We start from the raw sequence: 19,769 nt of genomic DNA, 5'->3' as shown, positions 1-19,769 counted from the left end.
CTTTTGAGACATGTCACAGCTACAACAATGGGCCAGACGTGTGGCTTAGAATAACTCTTTGCAGAGCCTCACAATGGGACAGGAATTTTGAAGACTATATCAATAAAGGTAAGACGTGAAGAAGGAACTGTACCCTATGCAGCCCACATAGAATATCAGCCCTGTTACTTCCCAAGGTACCAGCCAAACTAGAGAAGATGGTTCGATGTGGGGTTATAGAACCAATCATGGAACTCACTGACTGGTGCACACCAGTGGTACCAGTTCTGAAAAAGAATAGTACCTACATGTGTGTGGACTTGAAACAGCTGGATAAAACTGTAATAAAGAGAAAATTACATTCTTCCCACCATGGATGACATCATTCCTCAGCTAGCAGGTGTTAGAAGTGACGGATAGTCTACTCATGACCCCAGGGTAAAATAACAAAAAACCAGACTGTTAACGGGTGTTCATATGATTTGTTCTTTAGCTCACTCCTTTTCTTCAGGATAGTTTATAACTCAAAGGAGGGGAACTGTGATACTGAACAGACAGGCAATGCCTTATTGGTATGGCATGAAAAGTGAAACTAGAGCCAAGACTAAAGGACTTGCAAGGTACACGAAAGGTCTGTATTCATGAGTTTGTTAGGTCTGCTGTACAGTCACTTGTAGACAATTAAAGAGTTAGTGTTAATCCGCTGCAGTCTCCGGCATTCATTAAACAAGGATAGGGAGATCTTGCTAGTGGCAGCAATACTGTCATGCTTTTCATTGTCCTTTTTAAAATAAAGCTTAAAGGTATGTTCTCTTTCAAGAATTGTACAGGAGAAGAGGCAGAAGCATAGAAAAGAATTAAAACATTTACAACACTTAGAATACGCATGAAATGGCATGACCACTAGAATACAGGAAATGAAGCTATGTTTGTCAAAAAGAAAACATCACAAAAGAAAAACACTAGCCTGTTTAGCATTGTGGTGAACCCAGTCTTAGAATGTCTCAAAACAAAGGAAATGTCTGATCACCTATGATTGCGTGGGCACACAGAAATTACAGAGGATAAAGTCCTGCTTAGTATTTCAACTGACAGGAATACAATGCAAACAAAATTACTACTATATATTGACCTGGAGGCAGTGAGAGATTTTACTTTCTTGGGCTCCTTGCTCACTGCAGATGGTGACAGCAGTCACGAAATTAAAAGACGCCTGCTTCTTGGGAGAAAAGCAATGACAATCCTAGACAACATCTTAAAAAGCAGAGACATCACCTTGCCTACAAAGGTCCGTATAGTTAAAGCTATGGTTTTCCCAGTAGTGATGTATGGAAGTGAGAGCTGGACCATAAAGAAGGCTGATCGCCGAAGAATTGATGCTTTTGAATTATGGTGCTGGAGGAGACTCTTGAGAGTCCCATGGACTGCAAGAAGATCAAACCTATCCATTCTGAAGGAAATCAGCCCTGAGTGCTCCCTGGAAGGACAGATCATGAAGCTGAGGCTCCAATACTTTGGCCACCTCATGAGAAGAGAAGACTCCCTGGAAAAGACCCTGATGTTGGGAAAGATTGAGGGCACTAGGAAAAGGGGACGACAGAGGACGAGATGGTTGGACAGTGTTCTCGAAGCTACGAACATGAGTTTGACCAAACTGCGGGAGGCAGTGGAAGACAGGAGTGCCTGGCGTGCTATGGTCCATGGGGTCACGAAGAGTCGGACACAACTAAACGACTAAACAACAAAATTGACCTTTTACAAGAAGGGTGCAATTATTACTATGGTCTGTTTTGGGAAATGAGCTTTCTCAATGCATTATATCCAACTCCTCTACACCTGTGGAAGTCTTCCACATGGGGTTGGGTGGGGTGAGAGGCATCATGTCATCAAGAGGTTCAACAAGAAGTCACAATACTGACACCATGGATAGGTGTAATAATAATAATAATAATAATAATAATAATAATAATAATAATAATTTATTGTTTATTATTTATACCCCACCCATCTGGCTGGGTTTCCCCAGCCACTCTGGGCGGCTTCCAACCAAATATTAAAAACAATACAGCATCAAACATTAAAAACTTCCCTAAACAGGAAACAGTTGTCTTTTAAAAGTAAAATAGTTGCTTATTGCCTTGACATCTGCTGGGAGGGCGTTCCACAGGGCGGGTGCCACTACCAAGAAGGCCGTCTGTCTGGTTCCCTGTAACCTTACTTCTCGCAATGAGGGAACCACCAGAAGGCCCTCTGCGCTGGATCTCAGTGGGGGTGGAGACGCTCCTTCAGGTATACAGGACTGAGGCAGTTTAGGGCTTTAAAGGTCAGTACCAACACTTGTAAAGGTATCAAATTAGATTAGAGCTAACTTGGCAGGCTCTGCATTGTTTTGCCTTGTCTCTCCCTCTAGCAGAAACCTACAAAACAAGGGAAGCAGAGTTGCAAAGCTGGCCTAACGGGCTTAAATCTTTATTATTATTATTATTATTATTATTATTATTATATTATTATTATTATTATTATTTTACTAAGGGCAGGTTACAGTATTAAACCAACTTATAACAAAAAAATAAGAGGGCTTAGGGCTTGCCGATCAAAAGTGCAAGTAGATAAATAGGTACCGCTCCAGCGGGAAGGTAAATGGTGTTTCTGTGTGTGCTCTGCTCTGGTTCACCAGAAGCGGCTTAGTCGGGCTTAAATCTTTATTATTATTATTATTATTATTATTATTATTATTATTATTATTACTATTAATATACTAAGGTCTCAGGGCAGGTTACAGTATTAAAGCAACTTCTAACCATAAAAATAAGGGGGCCTAGGACTTGCCGATCAGAAGGTTGACGGTTCGAATCCCTGCAACGGGGTGAGCTCCCATTGTTCAGTGCCAGCTCCTGCCCACCTAGCAGTTCGAAAGCACGTCAAGTGCAAGTAGATAAATAGGTACCACTCCAACAGTAAGGTAAATGGTGTTTCCGTGCACTGCTCTGGTTCGCCAGAAGCAGCTTAGTCATGCTGGCCACATCACCTGGAAGTTGTCTGCGGACAAACGCCAGCTCCCTCAGCCTATAGAGCGAGATGAGCGCCGCAACCCAAGAGTTGTCCGCGACTGGACCTAATGGTCAGGGGTACCTTTACCTTTAATAACATACACCTCAAATGTCAAAAGCCAGGGTAGAAGTGTGTCCTCAGCATCATCTGAAAGCCGTATAATGAAGGTGCCCAGAGTATAGGAGCCAACTCCTAGGAGCCAAGAGGCGGCTTTGGCTCCCCGAATAAAATGTTTGAGGGAGTGCCCCCCCCCCCAATGTTTATGGGCATTGTCATTCAAATGGTGTGCGTGCACCACATCATGTGGTTGCTTTTGTGGGACAGGGCTTACCTGCCCCCCCATATTTTATAAAAGAATATAGTTCTTAACCTGTGGTCTGAGGACCAGCAATGGTCCTTGATGCAGTTTCATACAGTCCTAAAGAACTTCAGTGAAAATAACAGAGAAAAAAGTTGGAGGTTTCTTTGACGTTTCCAGATGCAGGAACTTACTTTGTAAACTATAAAGTAAACTGAAAAGCTGCTTGCCTTTTCAGTACCTCAGACTGCTGCAGTGGAAAATTTCTCCTCCAAGCCCACAGAAAGCTTTTTTGGACTGTGTTCCTAGAGGACAAGCACTCCAATTAATTTTAATTTAGAAGCATTTTTTTGGCAACTTCCCAACAGCAGCCGTAAGGAACAAAGTTGTGGTGATTTGTGAAGAGCAAGCAAAACAGAACCGTGATACTCAACACAACCAAGTTTCTTCTATTTTAACTGAACTCTAGATAAACCCATACCACATAATGAACTTGTCGATAAACTAGGATGAAAATTAAATTTGGAAATTAGTAGGTAAAAGGTTTGAAAACCCAAGATAAAAACAATGTTGTAAAAAAAAACCCACTACATTCGATTTTACACAAAACCATCAAAACAAAGTTGCAGATCTATAATAATTTTACGGCGGATATTATTTTTGTGTAGGGGCTGTATCCATTTGAAAACAGAATTCTTGTAGAGGAGAGGGGTGTGTTATTCTTAGATTAATAACTTGCAGAATACAGGATGTCCATAAACATAAGATAAACTTTATTAACTATTTACAAGATGAGGAGCCTCTGTTATGGAAAGCCATAGCTGATCTGTTGCTTAATCATTCTGCTACTCAGAGGGGCCTTCCAGTCCCACATGATGCACTTAGGCACAACCCAGTTAAAGGGACAATGTCCCCACAAGCGGAGTCACTGGCTTTCAACTGGGATGCTGGGGCCCACTACTTACAGGGTGTGGGTCACAGCAGCAGCACTGCCACCACACAAATATATTATTAAAAAGAAAGACCTGGGTTCCCAAATCCATGTTTGGGTTAAAAGAGGGTCTTGGGTCAGGAAAGGTTGAAGACTACTGACTTAAATTAAATGTCCTCCTTTGTGTTGCTCAGTGCCAGAGCAGAAGGTTGTCAGTCAGATCAGCTTCTATCTGTCTGTCTGTCTGTCTGTCTGTCTGTCTGTCTGTCTGTCTGTCTGTCTGTCTGTCTGCCTGCCTGCCTGCCTGCCTGCCTGCCTGCCTATCTATCTATCTATCTATCTATCTATCTATCTATCTATCTATCTATCTATCTAACCAACCAACCAACCAACCAACCTACATCCAAAGAGTTCAGGCTGGTTCACAGCAACAAAATAAATACAAAATACATAATTCAAACAAGAACAAAAGGGGGGCTCCATAACCCCCTCTCCCACAAACACATTTAAAATGACATATAATCTTAACCAGCTTCTTCCTTTTGGGGGGCAGGAAGGGGAGCATTTTGAGGGTAAGGCTGCAGTGTGCATTACGAGGGTTAAGCTTTTCCTCCCCAGCTGCAATCCCCCCTCTACAAAATTCACCCCTATCCACACAGTTGTTAGGCTCGGGGAAGGAGGGAAGCTTCAATCAGCACAAGTGACATTGAGCCTGTGAGTAGGATCCAAAGATGCCACAGGCCACGTCTGGTCCATGGGCTGCCAGTTCCCTGTCCCTGATTAAGAAAGAACAACATCTTCAACAGGAGCAATTGAGAGATGCCAAATACAGTTCCAGACTTGTATTTGTTACACCATGGCAAAGGGCCAGTACTCAAGTTATTCTTTGCAATGCTGTCCTGTGTGGCATGTGCCATAAAATAGGCATGGCTTCACAGAGACTTCTTTCTGCCCTGGTTGTTGACAACGCAACAGAGAGGTATATAGGAACAAGCTCTGCAAGCAGCAACAAGATCAGTAGCTGAAGTGGGGGGAAACGTGGAAGGTGGGAAGTGGGGTGATAATGAACAAGACACATAACTTCAGATAGCAGGAATGGTGGATGAGAATTGCCCATGTGAAATCCAATCAAAAGTGGTCAGGCATATCTTAGAACTTGCCATATGTAGGGAAAAAATAATGCTCTTGCATTATATATGGGCTCAGAAAAACAAAAAGGGAACCCTACATTGAGAGGACAAAGCTCAAAGGCAACAATTCTCTGCAGATGTAGATGATAATGATAAGGGATGATGCTTTGGGTAAGGGGATTATGACAGAACGAGAAGAAATTGCGTAAGATTTTTAAAAACAACAACAACAATAAATCTGCATTTAGAATTTTCTCTAAATGTTTATAAAATCAGATGGTTGTCAATCTTGCTTTTAATTTGCTTGTGGATAATGTTTCTCAATAGATTTTCAATGGTTGTCTTATCAGAAGTTTTTCAATGTATTTTGTCAGAGGAGAAATAATCATTTGAGCAACTACAATTGCCTGAAGTCTTTCCATCAAAATATAGCTTTTCTACAAGAACACACAAACACATTTTTTCCCATATTTTTATCACATCTTTTTTTCTGAACATAATATGTACCTGACTGGAATTATTCATCACTCCACCGGGGGGGGGGGGGTCATTAAAATCCCTCACACTTGAAGTTATTGCATAGCTTGCTGAGGGCGGGGGGGGGGGGGGACTTCTGTGGTTTTTCTTAGGGTCCATCCTAATCCTCTCTTACTAACAAAGTGTGTATTAAAGAATGTCATAGGGAGGCTGTAATATCACTAGAACACACAGCATTAAAATGCTTGTTTATATGATAAAGGTATACATTTTAAAAACACATACATTCCCTCAAAACATACCAATCATTCTAATGATGTCCTACTTTTGATCAAAATGTAAAGACTGGCATAGCAGTGCTTTTGTTCAGCCATAAGGCATTTCTCTGCATTTTTTGTTAGACAATTCCTTCCCGCCCCCGAAATTCACTCAAATGGAACTTGACAAGACAGACTCCTCTCCTCCTGACAAAGAGCAGATGGAAAGTTAATGCCTATTAGGCTAAGGCAAACATTGTACACTCTCATTTCTCCCTTGAGAGGATCTGCTATATAGCCAGTTCCCTGTTCAGACTAATATACATTTGTGTTTGGATGGTGCTGTGCAGGACATATTATCATAGAACTGTAGAGTTGAAAGGGACCGCAAGGGTCATCTAGTCCAACTCCTTGCAATGCAGGAATCTTTTGCCTAACGTGGGGCTCAAACCCATGACCCTGAGATTAAGATCACTATACAGTTGTACCTTGGAAGTCGAATTGAATCCGTTCCGGAAGTCTGTTCGACTTCCAAAACGTTCGAAAACCAAACTGATGCTTCTGATTGGCTGCAGGTTTGCAAACTGGAACTATCACTTGCGGGTTTGCAACGTTCGGGAGCCAAAATGTCCAGGTTCCAGGGCGTTCGGGATCCAATGTATGACTGTACTCTGGACATGATAGTCCTTAGCACCCTTCCACCTCCTGAGTTTGAAGTGGTATCCCTCTGAATGCCAGTGGCTTAGAATCTTATGGGCTTCCCATAGACATCTGGTTGGCCACTGTGAGAACAAGATGCTGGACCAGATGGGTCACACACCTGATCCAGGAGGCTCTTCTTCTTATGTTCTCATTGTTTTAGTGCATGTCCACAATATATATATATTTCTGGAGGGACTGGATGTACTGAATGGCTCCATCTAATCCTCAAAAGTCACATGGCAACTTAAGACAGATCCCTGCTAGACCATGTAGCAGATGAGGACACCGATGGCTATCAAAGTATGTACACACACACACACACACACACACACACACACACACACACTTATAGGGCTCATGTAGCCAGGGGATCAAATCCTCCAGCAGCACAAACACAGAAAGCAGTAGCCTACACAGCACAATCTTTATGCTTTATGGACAGAGGGAAAGCCAAACCCATATTGAAAAAGGAGTGCTTTCCCACTGAGAATGCTTTCAGACTACCTGTTTATTCAGTACTCATCCTGATTTGGGTAGGCTTGATGACACTGATTATTTAGGAAGCTTTCACCCTGATTTGTTTGTGGGGGAGGTTAGATGATGTTGCATCGAGCAAGTGATACCCCAGAATTTTCAGTGCATTTTCCCATCGCTTGTGACAAAAAGTTCAATCTTTCAGGGAAGTGGTTTTGCTGCGCAAGACCTCTCAATCAACTGTAGCTGTGCAAACTAGAATTGCCAGTATGTGATTGGATCCCATCCAAAAATAGTAGTAATTTGGAAGCACCAATTCAGGCAACAGGAAAGAGAAGAGACCTGCTGTAGCACCCTTTAAAGGCCTTCCACTGGTCCTGCCCCATGGCATCTGCCAGATGCAATGACTGGCTCCTGAGCCACATCAGCCCATGACCACTCCTGGCTTTCTGTCTGCACCATGCTGGGTGCACAATGTGATCTGTTGCAGAGAGGGTGGCGAAGTTGCATTAACAGTAGAGGAGCTGTCAGTGTGGGAGTGAGACCTCTTTACTAAACAGTTTCTTAGCCAAGCTGCAATGATACTTATTGGGGGGGGGTCTTGTAGGACTTTTACACAATTGTATTCAATAGAAGGGAGAGTCAACTGATTTCACAGCAGTTTGCATACTTATCATGTTTTTCCTTGATCTTTTTCTTATTCTCTTCGAATTGCTCCAAGACACCTTTGAATCTTCCAGCTGGAAAATTAAATGGTCCTTTCTCCTTTCCATCCCCTCCAAAGAGCTGTGGTTTAGACTGGTATTTGGCAAAAATACTGGGCTCGTTCTGTTTTTGAGAGAAAGAGAGACAACATGTGCTAATATTTAATATGCATAAACAGAAAGACAGATAAAGCATCACCCAGGCTCTAGCAACTACCGGTACACTCTTACTAGGAAACACAGCTTCTTTTTCAGAGAAGTACATTTGTTTCAAAAAGATATACTCCACTGTTCAGTCAGAAAGATTTCATAGCAGCTAAACATGGTTATGCTAAAATACAATTCAATTTTAAAAAAGGAAAGGAAAGCAAGGGGTATAGCTTTGTGATGCAAAACATCTTCAACTCAATCCCTGGAATCTCCAGGCAGAACTACTTTGAGTAAAGCATCTTTCTTTCTTTCTTTCTTTCTTTCTTTCTTTCTTTCTTTCTTTCTTTCTTTCTTTCTTTTTCTTTCTTTCTCTCTCTCTTCCTTCCTTCTTTTTCTTTCCTTTCCTTTCTTTTTCTACACCACCAATTCATTTTAAAAAATCACGTACATGAGAGAAGAGTGCTGTTGCTCTCAGCTTGTGGGCTTGCCATATGCACCTGGCTGGCCACTGTGAGAACGGGATAATGGACTAGATGAGCCCATTGGGCTGATCCAACAGGCTCTTCTTATGTTCTTATGAGTTGTTGGCATTTCAGGAAGAAAAGGCCTGCTTTTAACCCACCAAACCACTGTAGAAGAAAATGGAAACCTCACTCCCTTGATCTTCTATTTAAGCAGAAAGCCTATCCTGCTGGATTACTCTCTTTCATCTTCAAAAATGTAGGAAAATCCATTTACAAAGTGCAGATAGATCAAAAAGTATCTGGACATCAGAGAGGACCACATTGTACTTTTGAATCTCGAACATTAGGGGCTTGTCCATACTTCTGCTTGTCCTGTACCTAGAAAACACAGCTCTGGACAATTTTCTGCTTGCCCCATTGTTGTCCCAGGGAAAACGTGTTATTTAGCACTAAATTGGACCAAAGGTCAATCTGCAGAAACCTCACTGATGTTTACTCCGATTCAGCACTAAAGAGCAGCTTTTCCCCAGGGAAAGAGTTGAGACAAGTGGAAGTTTAGATGAGCTCTAGATTTCTTTTTGTTTTGACCCTTGAGGATGTGCATGATTTAAGCATGATTTCAGTGAAAAATGACGAATGAGTTGTAAATGGCACACTTCCAACTACTGGGTTTTGCTGGAGACGCCTGGCCTTCCTCCCAATGGAGGTCATATTTACAGAAGTCTACTTCTTTGTGTAGAAGTAGCCTCTAGCCGTATCAGAGAAGCAACTATTTTGTAGCATTGCATGCTACCCCAATCTCTGAGCTGTGTGAAATTCCAGGGATTCCAGGCGCTCACCTAGGGTTTAGGAATGAGGCATAGCTGAGACTACCTGTGGCATCTTTATGATATATGGTTTATTTACACATATTTACAACCTGAGCCTATGATGGAGGGGTTCACAGCATTACCACCCTACATTTGTCTTGTTTCTCTCCTAGCTATAGCCTTGGATTCAAACAGAAATCGAACATTGTTCTGCCTCTCTCCAGCTTGCTTCTTTTTCATCTAGTTCATATCACTGTAATAACTCTGCTTTTCCCTTCTAACTAACTACAAGTTGAGGGAGGGGCCCCACAGGGGCCCCACCCATTTGCTAACTCACACAGAGCCCTTTTCCTTTGTTCTCTTAATGGCCCATCACCCAGGTGATCACCTCATCAAGAACTTAGCCTGTCTTATATTTCAACACTTTCTGGATCCAGGGATTAGAAGGGTCTCTACATACAGCCTATTTCCCCAAGCTCTTAACTATCTGCACACACCCCACAAGACACCTGTTCCAAGATAAACAAGCAAACAGCAAAATACAAGTTTCCTGTAGAAAAGTAACAAACAAGTTAGCAAAGGCATTAGAAGACACATAATCAAAAACCGATAATAGAACACAATTACACTTTTAACCCAACACCAGTACAGTAACACCTTATTCCTTTCAAGCAAATTTCCAGTCCATCAGGATCTCTTCAGGCCTTTCTCTTTCTCCTTGGTCCACATTCCCTAGCCACAGTTCTGCATCCCAAAGCAGCTTACTCAGTCTCCCACATTTGAAACCCCTCCCCTTGATTGGGTTATTCCATGCCTTTTTCTCCCTGCATGTGTCCCTGGTAATGAAGAAGAAAGTAGTGATTGTGATATTGGTATACAGTGGTACCTCGGTTTATGAACACAATTGGTTCCGGAAGTCTGTTCATAAACTGAAGCGTTCATAAACTGAAGCGAACTTTCCCATTGAAAGTAATGGAAAGTGAATTAATCCTTTCCAGACGGTCCGCGGAGTAAGCGTTCATAAACTGAAGCAAACTTTCCCATTGAAAGTAATGGAAAGTGGATTAATCCGTTCCAGACGGGTCCGCGGAGTACTTAAACTGAAGTGTTCATAAACTGAAGCATGGGTGTAATTGGTTCCGGAAGTCTGTTCATAAACTGAAGCGTTCATAAACTGAAGCAAACTTTCCCATTGAAAGTAATGGAAAATGAATTAATCCGTTCCAGATGGGTCCGCGGCGTTCATAAACCGAAAATTCATAAACCGAGGTGTTCATAAACCAAGGTTCCACTGTACAGTCATCAACAATGTCATTGGCCAGGTGTGGCTAGAGCACCCTTTTTCTGGGATGGACGTATTGTTAGGTAAAGCAAAATCAATTTGCAATGAGCTTTTATTTTCAGAATGAAAATAGTTTCTCAAGAGGTGTCTTTCAGAGGGTAAAAAAAATATGCAGTAGATCTAGATTGCATGTGGACTACATTGATTCAGACTTCATTGGTTCTAGAAATAAATTGTCATGGGTTACACAGCCACGTTTGTTGTGAGGTTAATATGCCACATAGAGCTTCTGCAGGAAGCAATGTAATAACAAACTCTATATAATGTTAAATTTTTACTAATTCCCCAAAGGCAGAAAATTGCTAGCATAGAAACATTACACATCAGACTCACATCCTGAGAATTTTGCTGTGAACTTTTTTCTTGTCTCAATTCAAGTGGGGTCAGTGCTGACTGTGAATTCTCCGGGCAGAACTGGGAACCAAAAAGGAACTGAGAGTCACTCATACTGCTGTAATCACTGGTCCAGTTCAATGGTTTGTTAGGCCTGAAACAGGAAAACAGAAAAAGCAAGTGTAAAAAATAGTAATGACAATATATTAAAAACATACACGAAGAGTCGGACATGACTAAACGACTAAACAACAACAAAAACATACAGCACAGCCAAAATATATTTGGTCCTTTATCATACCCAAAACTGCCTAAACTCCATAACAAAACAGTATTAAATGCTTGGCAATCCTGATGAATGTTCATGTGGAGGCAGAGGATCTTCCACTATTCATCAGAAAGAAATAAGCCACGAAACATGGAATCCTAGTATCATTGATTTAAGGCATGTATCATTCTTCTCATGGCATTCAGAAATAACGTTTGTATGTTGCTAGTAATACAATTGATCATCCCTTCTTCCAACAAATTTAAATGTCTGAGGTTTTGGTTGAAATTACAAGAGGAGAATGAACAGAAGTGGAAAATATGTCAAGAGTTCTCAGCTGCAAATTTGATGTAACTGATTATTTTGTTATTATTTATGCCTTGGGTCACTTGTATTTTACAATTCTATATAAGGACAGAACTTTGGAATTGGAAACAGGCAGTGAATCCTGCATCATCCTGAAAATCTTATTTATTTTTAAAATGAGCTTACAGTTGTGCAGAAAGGTTATAAGTGAAATGTCAGAAAATTGGGGATGCTGAAATCCCCAGAATTCCCTGGGAAGAGGGATTGACTGTCAAACCACTCTGGGAATTGTGACTTACTGAGAATAGGGGTCTCCTAACAACTACTGGCACCCTTAACTAACTACAGTTCCCAGGATTCTTTGGGGGAAGATATGACTAGTTAAAGTGGTATGATATAGCTTTAAATGGATAGGGCATATGGGGTCTATGTTGCTACTCTGTCAATCATCCTAGACAGGGCTAGTCCTAGTCCTGAACTGGGCTAACATCAGCAGCAGTATTATTCTTCCCCACCGGAGCAAGAATGAGTAAAGCTGTATCTTTGCATCCTCTGAACCCCAGTATCAGGTAGCTCATACAAAACTGTTTTCTCTCTGCAACTTCTACAAAATCATCAGGATTCTTTGAAGACCCATGGTATGAGCCTTTGGTGTGTTTAGAATCCTAACATACTGCATGTAACAAAGCCATTCATTTAAATCTACATCTTTAAAAAGTAAGTTTCTTCTTTTACTTCTGTGTCCTTAGCTATCCTCTAGTTTAGAGAACATTTTGAGGATTGATTTCTACTAGGCCTGCCAGATCATTCCCTTTTCATCCTTTCAGATCGTACTTTTCTGTTGCAGCTCAAACACTGACATGCTTATTTGATGTCAGAGGCCCTATTCCAACAAAACAACACTTTTGCTTTTAATCTTTGCTATTTATAGGGTGCCAGCCATGTTGGAACAGGAGTACTGACACATCAGAAAAATGACTGGGAAGCATATGACTGCAGAAATGCAATAAATATGCAAATGTTGTTTTAAATATAATAACATCAGACTATGAACTCAGCTGTGTACCAGATGCAAACAAAGCTCTATGCCGTGCACAAATTACATCTAAAAAGGGATTGAATACCACCTACAACTGTGCACTTTTCCTCCATCCTACATTAGTAATGGAAATTGATATTTGATAAAGTCACAATGGATTTACATAAAAATTCTTCCCAAGTCATTTAATCAGCGTGGTTTTAACGTACAGTATGGGTCAGCCTTTTTCAATGCAGTGTGCCAGAACTACATATTCTGTTCTAACAAAGAGGCCTATGAGATTCTGGAGGCACCTGGCTGCTGTTACTGACAGACTGCTGGACTAAACTGACACTTGGTTTAAAGTAGCCTGACCTTTTACTTGCTGCCCCAGATTTCTTTTTCCTTAGGTCACCCTGAGGGCTAGTGAAGGGAGCAGGGCAGTTATTAAATTTGTATATGCAAAGGCTGGAGGCTATATGCTTCTGAATACCAGTTGCTGAAAACCACACGAGGGAGGAATGTGTTCTTGTGCTCAGGTCCTGGTTGCAGGCTTCCCACAGGCATCTGGTTGGCCACTGTGAGAACAGAATGCCGGACAAGATGGGCTACTGGCCTGATCCAGCAAGCTCCTATGTAACTGCTATCCCACCTTCATCCCTGGTGAAGCAGCAACTCTTGTTGGTGAGGAATATTCTACTGGGGCTTCAGGAACAGGGATTTGCTGAGAGAAAGAGCCTTAGATTTGTACATTCAGTGCTATATTAGTGCAGTTAACTTTGCTAATTCTGTTGAGTGGAACCCTGGACAGTTGCCTCAAAGTCCTAAACTGACAGCACCACTATGCCCCCCCTCCCACAAAACACCAGGTTTTTAGGGCTATCATTATCCCATATGGAACATATCTAAATTTATTTATTTCTTATATATCACACTTCTTTCTCCAAAGAGCTCGAGGCGGCATACATTGCTCTCCGTGTCCTCTTTTAATCCCCACAACCCTTTGAAGTAGGTTAGACTGAGAGGCAGAGACTGGTGCAAGGTCACCCAGCAAGCTTCAGGTCTTAACCCAGGCATAGGCAACCTTGGCTCTCCAGATGTTTTGGAACTACAACTCCCATGATCCCTAGCTAACAGGGCCAGTGGTCAGGGATCATGGGAGTTGTAGTTCCAAAACATCTGGAGAGCCAAGTTTGCCTATGCTTGTCTTAACCCAACTCTCCAACCACGACACCATACAGGCTCTCAGTATGTGAAAAGTATCTTCCTTTGTAGTAAGCAAAAAAGTCCAGCAATAGGGGACAGTGGAGAGGGCAATCTATTTGCCTGGGGGGGGGGGATCTGGACTCCTCTGATGCCATCTGTGGTTCAGGCACTAGCATCCCTGCAGTGCTAGAACTTTCCATGTTTCCATCCTCTGTCATTGAGACCCTTTTCTAGCCCTGGTATGGTGTTTCTGCAATCACTGCCTACAGGCAGGCTCTCACCAAGCTGTATCACAGGACTCGACCTGACCTGAAGTTTAACTCTCTGCCCTAATCACCACACATTACTCCACATCCATCCTGCATGTCATCCTCTGACTGACTCCCATGATGATCATAGTGTGTGTGAACAAGCTGCCTTATGCCATATGTGTTTGCCTGATTCAAATAACTATTTATTTATACAAGCGGTGGGGAAAGATAGGGATGAGGAACCTGTGACCCTCCCAATACTGCTGGACTACAACTCCCACCCTGACTACTGGCTATATTAGCTGTGGCTTATGGGAGTTGGAGTCCAGCAACATCTGGAGAGCCACAGGTTCTGATGCCCCCTTATGAGTCTTCCTATATAACTGTGCTATCCTTACACTGGGAGAAAACATGAAAATTGATTTAGATATGAATCTAGTAAGCCTTGTTTTTTTTATTAAAAAAACAGACCTTGAAAACTACTAGATGGTAATACAATCAAGCAGCATGTGTTTAAATAAATGGTAAATCATGCCAGAGAAAATTAATCGCACTGTTCTCCATATTGGTTTTGTTGACTCCTTCTGCCTAAAATTCTATTAACTCGCCTGCCTGACGTAAGTACATTTCCCTTAATTGGCAAATAAATTATTAATTTTCTTGTTTTAATCCTCCTCCTCATCCACCATCATAGCAAAGCACAATAGCAGAGGATTTAGTGCATACACCTGTGAATTTTTGTGACAGTTTTAGAAGGTTAATTTAGAGAGCATATGCTCAGTGGGCCAAATTTGTCATGTGGCTGTGCTGGTGTTACACAGGGGATTAATCTGTTTGTGAAATGGGTCTAAAGATTGCTACTTTGCTACTTTGCTCCTATCACTTTTATAAATTGCCCTGCCGCTGTTTTCTCTCAATGTCTACAACAGGAAAAACACTGGGTATTTTGCTACATCCTAGGTGTAAAACCTATTCTTCTGTTACTTCTTAAATGAAAAACTTATAAGCAAGCTCATAAATGCAACAGAATAAGCTGCACAGTTATATAATGAGTAAATTATATTCTGAGCATCATGATTCATTTCAGCACTGTCTTCATCATGACTAGAGAGGCCCTTTCACATAATAAGCTTTGTACTGTAAACAGCACAAGGGAAATTACAGAGATAAAATGCTTGCAAAGCCTAGAATAATTTAATCTGGCAGTAAAACAGTATCTTCCACACATTTTAATATTCCCCCTCAAGTAAAATTAAAATATATTACTAAGTCTGTGTTCTTGTAGCATGATATAAGATCAGACATTTTCAGAAAAAGTAACAAATTATACATCACCTTCCATTTGATGGATGTATTTGCATGTCACCTTAAATACTATATCAACCATATAAATGCAATCTGCCCTACTTCTTAGAGATGATGGCTTTCTTAAAAATCACAAGGTCATGGGCTTCAGATTGCATAATCATGCATTGCATTGTAAATTCTAATTTAGACTAATGAAATGCTTTTCAATCCAATTCACAGAGGCAGAAATTCTTTATTTCTCTAAAAGCAAGGGCACTAGGCTGTCCAGATCACTAAGAGCTAATCTGCACATTATGAAATAGCTCTGATATGCACAAATAAGTGCTCTGAGCAGTGTAATGTTCAAAAACCATACTCGAAGACCCAGCAGGAGCTTTTCTATGTGGAGATTTCTTTATCTTGCTTTCTCCTGCTCTAGAGAATAGGACTCAACCCAGTGGCTTCAAGTTACAAGAAAGTAGATTCCGACTAAACATCAGGAAGAACCCAGTCAGGCGGCATATAAATAATAAAATTATTATTATTATTAGTAGTAGTAGTATTCCTATTATAGCTGTTCGAAAGTGGGATAGACTCTATTGGGAGGTTGTGGACTCTCATTCATTAGGTTTTTAAGCAGAGGTTGTATGGCCATCTGTCACAGATGCTTTAGTTGAGATTCCTGCATTGCAGGGGGTTGGACTAGATGACTCTGGGGTCCCTTCCAACTCTACAATTCTATGATCCCCAGTATGCCACTGACATATTATTATTATTATTATTATTATTATTATTATTATTATTATTATTAAAATTTGTATACCACCCTTCATCTGCAGATCTCAGGGCAGTTCACAACATAAAAATACAATATAAAAGCACAACATACCTGATAAAAACAATAATAAAAAAAACCCATAAAAAAACAAATAACCCACCCCCAAACACATTTAAGAGGGGTATAACATGTTAATCAACCAAAGGCCTGGTTGATGAGGAAGGCACATAATGAAAGCGCCAGACTTCTCTGGGGGGAGCATTCCACAAATGAGGAGCCACTGCAGAAAAGGCCTGTTCTTGTGTTGCCACCCTGCAGACCTCTCATGGAAGGAGACACATGAAGAAGGGGGCCTCAGATGATTATCTCAGGGTCCCTGTAGGTTCATATGGAGAGAGCAGAGAGGAGCTCCTTGATGAGCCATTTAAGGCTTTATAGGCCAAACTATAGTTAGGGTTAGTTATAGCGTCCAAACCAGAATCGGAACCCATGGTTGGAATTTATGCACTGTCAAATATAATAATAATAATAATAATAATAATAATAATAATAATAATAATAATAATAATAATTTATTTATACCCCACCCTCCCCAGTCAAAACCGGGCTCAGGGCGGCTACATAGCTGCCAAGTTTTCCCTTTTCTCGCGAGGAAGCCTATTCAGCATAAGGGAAAATCCCTTTAAAAAAGGGATAACTTGGCAGCTATGGGCGGCTAACACCAATAAAATTACAATAAAACATAAAAAGCAATTAATTAAAATACAGATTAAAATACAATATTAAAATTTAAAATGCAGCCTCATTTTAAGTAGTCCATAAATCCAAACCATGAGGGAGGAAAAACACAGGGGTCAGACTAAGTCCAGCCCAAAGGCCAGGCGGAACAGCTCTGTCTTGCAGGCCCTGCGGAAAGATGGCAAATCCCGCAGGGCCCTGGTCTCCTGTGAAAGAGTGTTCCACCAAGTTGGGGCCAATACTGAAAAGGCCCCGGCCCTAGTAGAGGCCAATCTAACCACCTTATGGCTCGGGATCTCCAGAATATTGTTGTTTGTGGACCTTAAGGTCCTCCGCGGGGCATACCAGGAGATAATGACACAAGAATGCTCCTATAACAATGGCAGCAATAACCTGCTTACCCCATCTTTATAGGAGTGCTAAACATCTCTTTGACATTCCAGAGATTTGGATTCATTTCCCAGGCTGGCCTGTTAAAACATAAAGAGAAATATGTGAATGTTGCAGTGTGGTACATTATTCTTCTCATACAGTTTCAGCAAGACATCAATTTTAGCAGCTGTTTCCTCCACGACTGTCATGAAAGCTAGGCAGTGGGAGAAAGCTACCCTAAAACAAGACACACTCTCCATGCAAATTACTGAACACCTTGCTCCAAGAATGGACACCACCAGGCAAAGAAATTGCATTTGTTTTGGTTGTTATTGTCAAGATTCTAGTGCCACTCAGCATTAAAAATCAACAGGAGTGAAACACAGGGTGCTTCAAGTTGGGAGTTTATTTTGGAATCAGCGTTGCTCATGGTCACAATTTGAAGTCACTTTCATTAGAATGCCAGTCCATAGAAGTTTGTTTACACGTAAACTAGATTTTTCACTTCCCACAAGAAAATCCAATATGCAAAAATAACCCATTGTACATTGGCAATGGGGATGGCCATTGTGGTTTTTCTTTAGGGTTTTTTTTTAAGGGCAGCTATGGTGTGACATTTTGATGAGTGGCCTCTGTCACCATATCCTGTTCTTCAGCTGAACACAACCTAGCCATTTTATTTCTGGAGGTCGCCAAAACCAAATGAAAAACATCTATTTCCACCTATTTCTACATGCTGAAGGCACCCTCAATTTGGAATATCAATTCTCTCATGATCACCACACAATAAATGTGTGGGGTTACCAAGGAAACTGTAATCACAATCCATATACAGTATCAGGATTTCTGCTGCTGTTGTTTTAAAAAATAATAAAAGAACTCTTGTAGAAGGCCTCTTAATTACTCTTGCACAAGCCTTATGCAAGTCAAATACTATTCTTGTGAGAGACCTCAGTATCAACTTTTTCTAACAAATAGAAATTGATAATAACAAATAGAAATTGATAATGCTGATACTCATTTCCTGGCTTCTTTTTTAAGTTGTTATTGTTGTTGTTGTTGTTACATTTATACCCCGCCCATCTGGCTGAGTTTCCCCAGCCCAACATATCTAAAAACATCATAAAAACATCAATCCTTTAAAAACTTCCCTAAACAGGGCTGCTTTCAGATGTCTTCTAAAGGTCAGATAGCTTTTTATTTCCTTGACATCCGAAGGAAGGGCATTCTAGAGGGAGGGCACCACTACCAAGAAAGGTAATGGAGGGTGGAAAAGTGATTGAGGGCAGGTAGAAAACAACAAACAACAGCCCAGGTTCACGATACATATAACACACATTTATACACAATACATATGAAACACCAGTGTTTACCCCCTCACAGAGCTACAGTTCCAAGCACCTTAAACTCCTGTTCCCAGGATTCTTGGGGGTGGGGATGTGCTTTAAATATATGGTGTGTCAAGTTCCTCCAACTGGGGTAGATGAAAAGCCCTGGAATAGAAACGTATGGGGGGGGGGAATGAAAATGCAGATTTGAAAAAAACATGCCTTTTGAAAAAATGTGTGGAAGCTAACATGCTTAGCATGCACACAGAAAAATCAGGGCTCAGTTAGGACACCCATGCACCCTCCTACTACAACAGCAAACTGTGTCCCAGCAAATTGTGTCGTTGGCAAAACAGTGCCGACAAAAGGAGGGGAAAGAGGGAGCTTGATAGCAACATGCTTGGGGGAAAAGACGACATCAGCACATGGGCGTAGCCGGGGGGGGGGACAGTTGCCCCACCTAAATCAATACAAATCAATACAAAAAGCATAGCTGAGGTTCTGCGCCTCACCTAACAAAAGGCCTGCCCCCCCCAAACAACAAAAATCCTGGCTATGCCCATGCATCAACATCTTTGGAAAATACCCCCACAAGGAAAAACTAAGGGGCAAAACACCCCTCGCAAATAAATAAATAAATAAATAATGCTTAGATTCTGCAAAGCGGCTCCACCACGCTGCACCATTTTGTGGCAGGTCCCATTGGCGTCACTTTGACTTTTTGTGTGTTTTTGACGGCCTGAACGGTTCATACCCCAACACCCCCGGCTACCGTTTACAAAGTCACTCGTGCCTGGAAGGCGCTTAAAGTTATTGGAATAACCATTGCTGCCTCTGCATGATTTGCAACCAGCAGCCGCCCCCCAAGTGCCAATGTAAAACCAAGAGGGACTTGAGGCGGGAGCACTGCTCCCCTCTTGGGGTTGGGCTGCTGATGAAGCTCCTCCTGCCCTTTGAGGAATTTTCCTGGGAGTATGCGGAGCTGACGTGTGGGCATTTGTTTAAACTGCAAACCTAACGTGCCTCCTCCTCCTCTTTTCTTTCAGCAGGCCTTCCTTTCTTCCGCCTTCCCTGGCTTAGGGGGCGCGGGAATTTGTTCCGCAGCGCGCGAGAGGC

The 19,769-nt window shown here is 41.6% G+C and overlaps 1 protein-coding gene across 1 annotated transcript in view; it reads right to left on the bottom strand.

Moving 5' to 3' along the window:
• Window positions 1–17,419, bottom strand: part of IHO1 (interactor of HORMAD1 1) — a 33,651-nt gene extending 16,232 nt beyond the window's left edge. The window contains exons 1-3 of the mRNA XM_035105000.3: window positions 17,355–17,419; window positions 11,102–11,255; window positions 7,970–8,127 (exon numbers count right to left, since the gene is read on the bottom strand). Coding sequence (XP_034960891.1) covers window positions 7,970–8,127; window positions 11,102–11,255; window positions 17,355–17,410 — 368 coding nt within the window. The 5' untranslated portion in view covers window positions 17,411–17,419. The remainder of the gene's footprint in view (window positions 1–7,969; window positions 8,128–11,101; window positions 11,256–17,354) is intronic.
• Between the last annotated feature and the right edge of the window lie 2,350 nt (window positions 17,420–19,769).

The sequence above is a fragment of the Zootoca vivipara genome, chromosome 2 (assembly GCF_965207765.1).
Source record: "Zootoca vivipara chromosome 2, rZooViv2.hap1.1, whole genome shotgun sequence".
Taxonomy (NCBI): domain Eukaryota; kingdom Metazoa; phylum Chordata; class Lepidosauria; order Squamata; family Lacertidae; genus Zootoca; species Zootoca vivipara.
The sequence above is the reverse complement of the archived record's forward strand: the minus strand, read 5'-3'. Positions and strand labels throughout refer to the sequence as shown.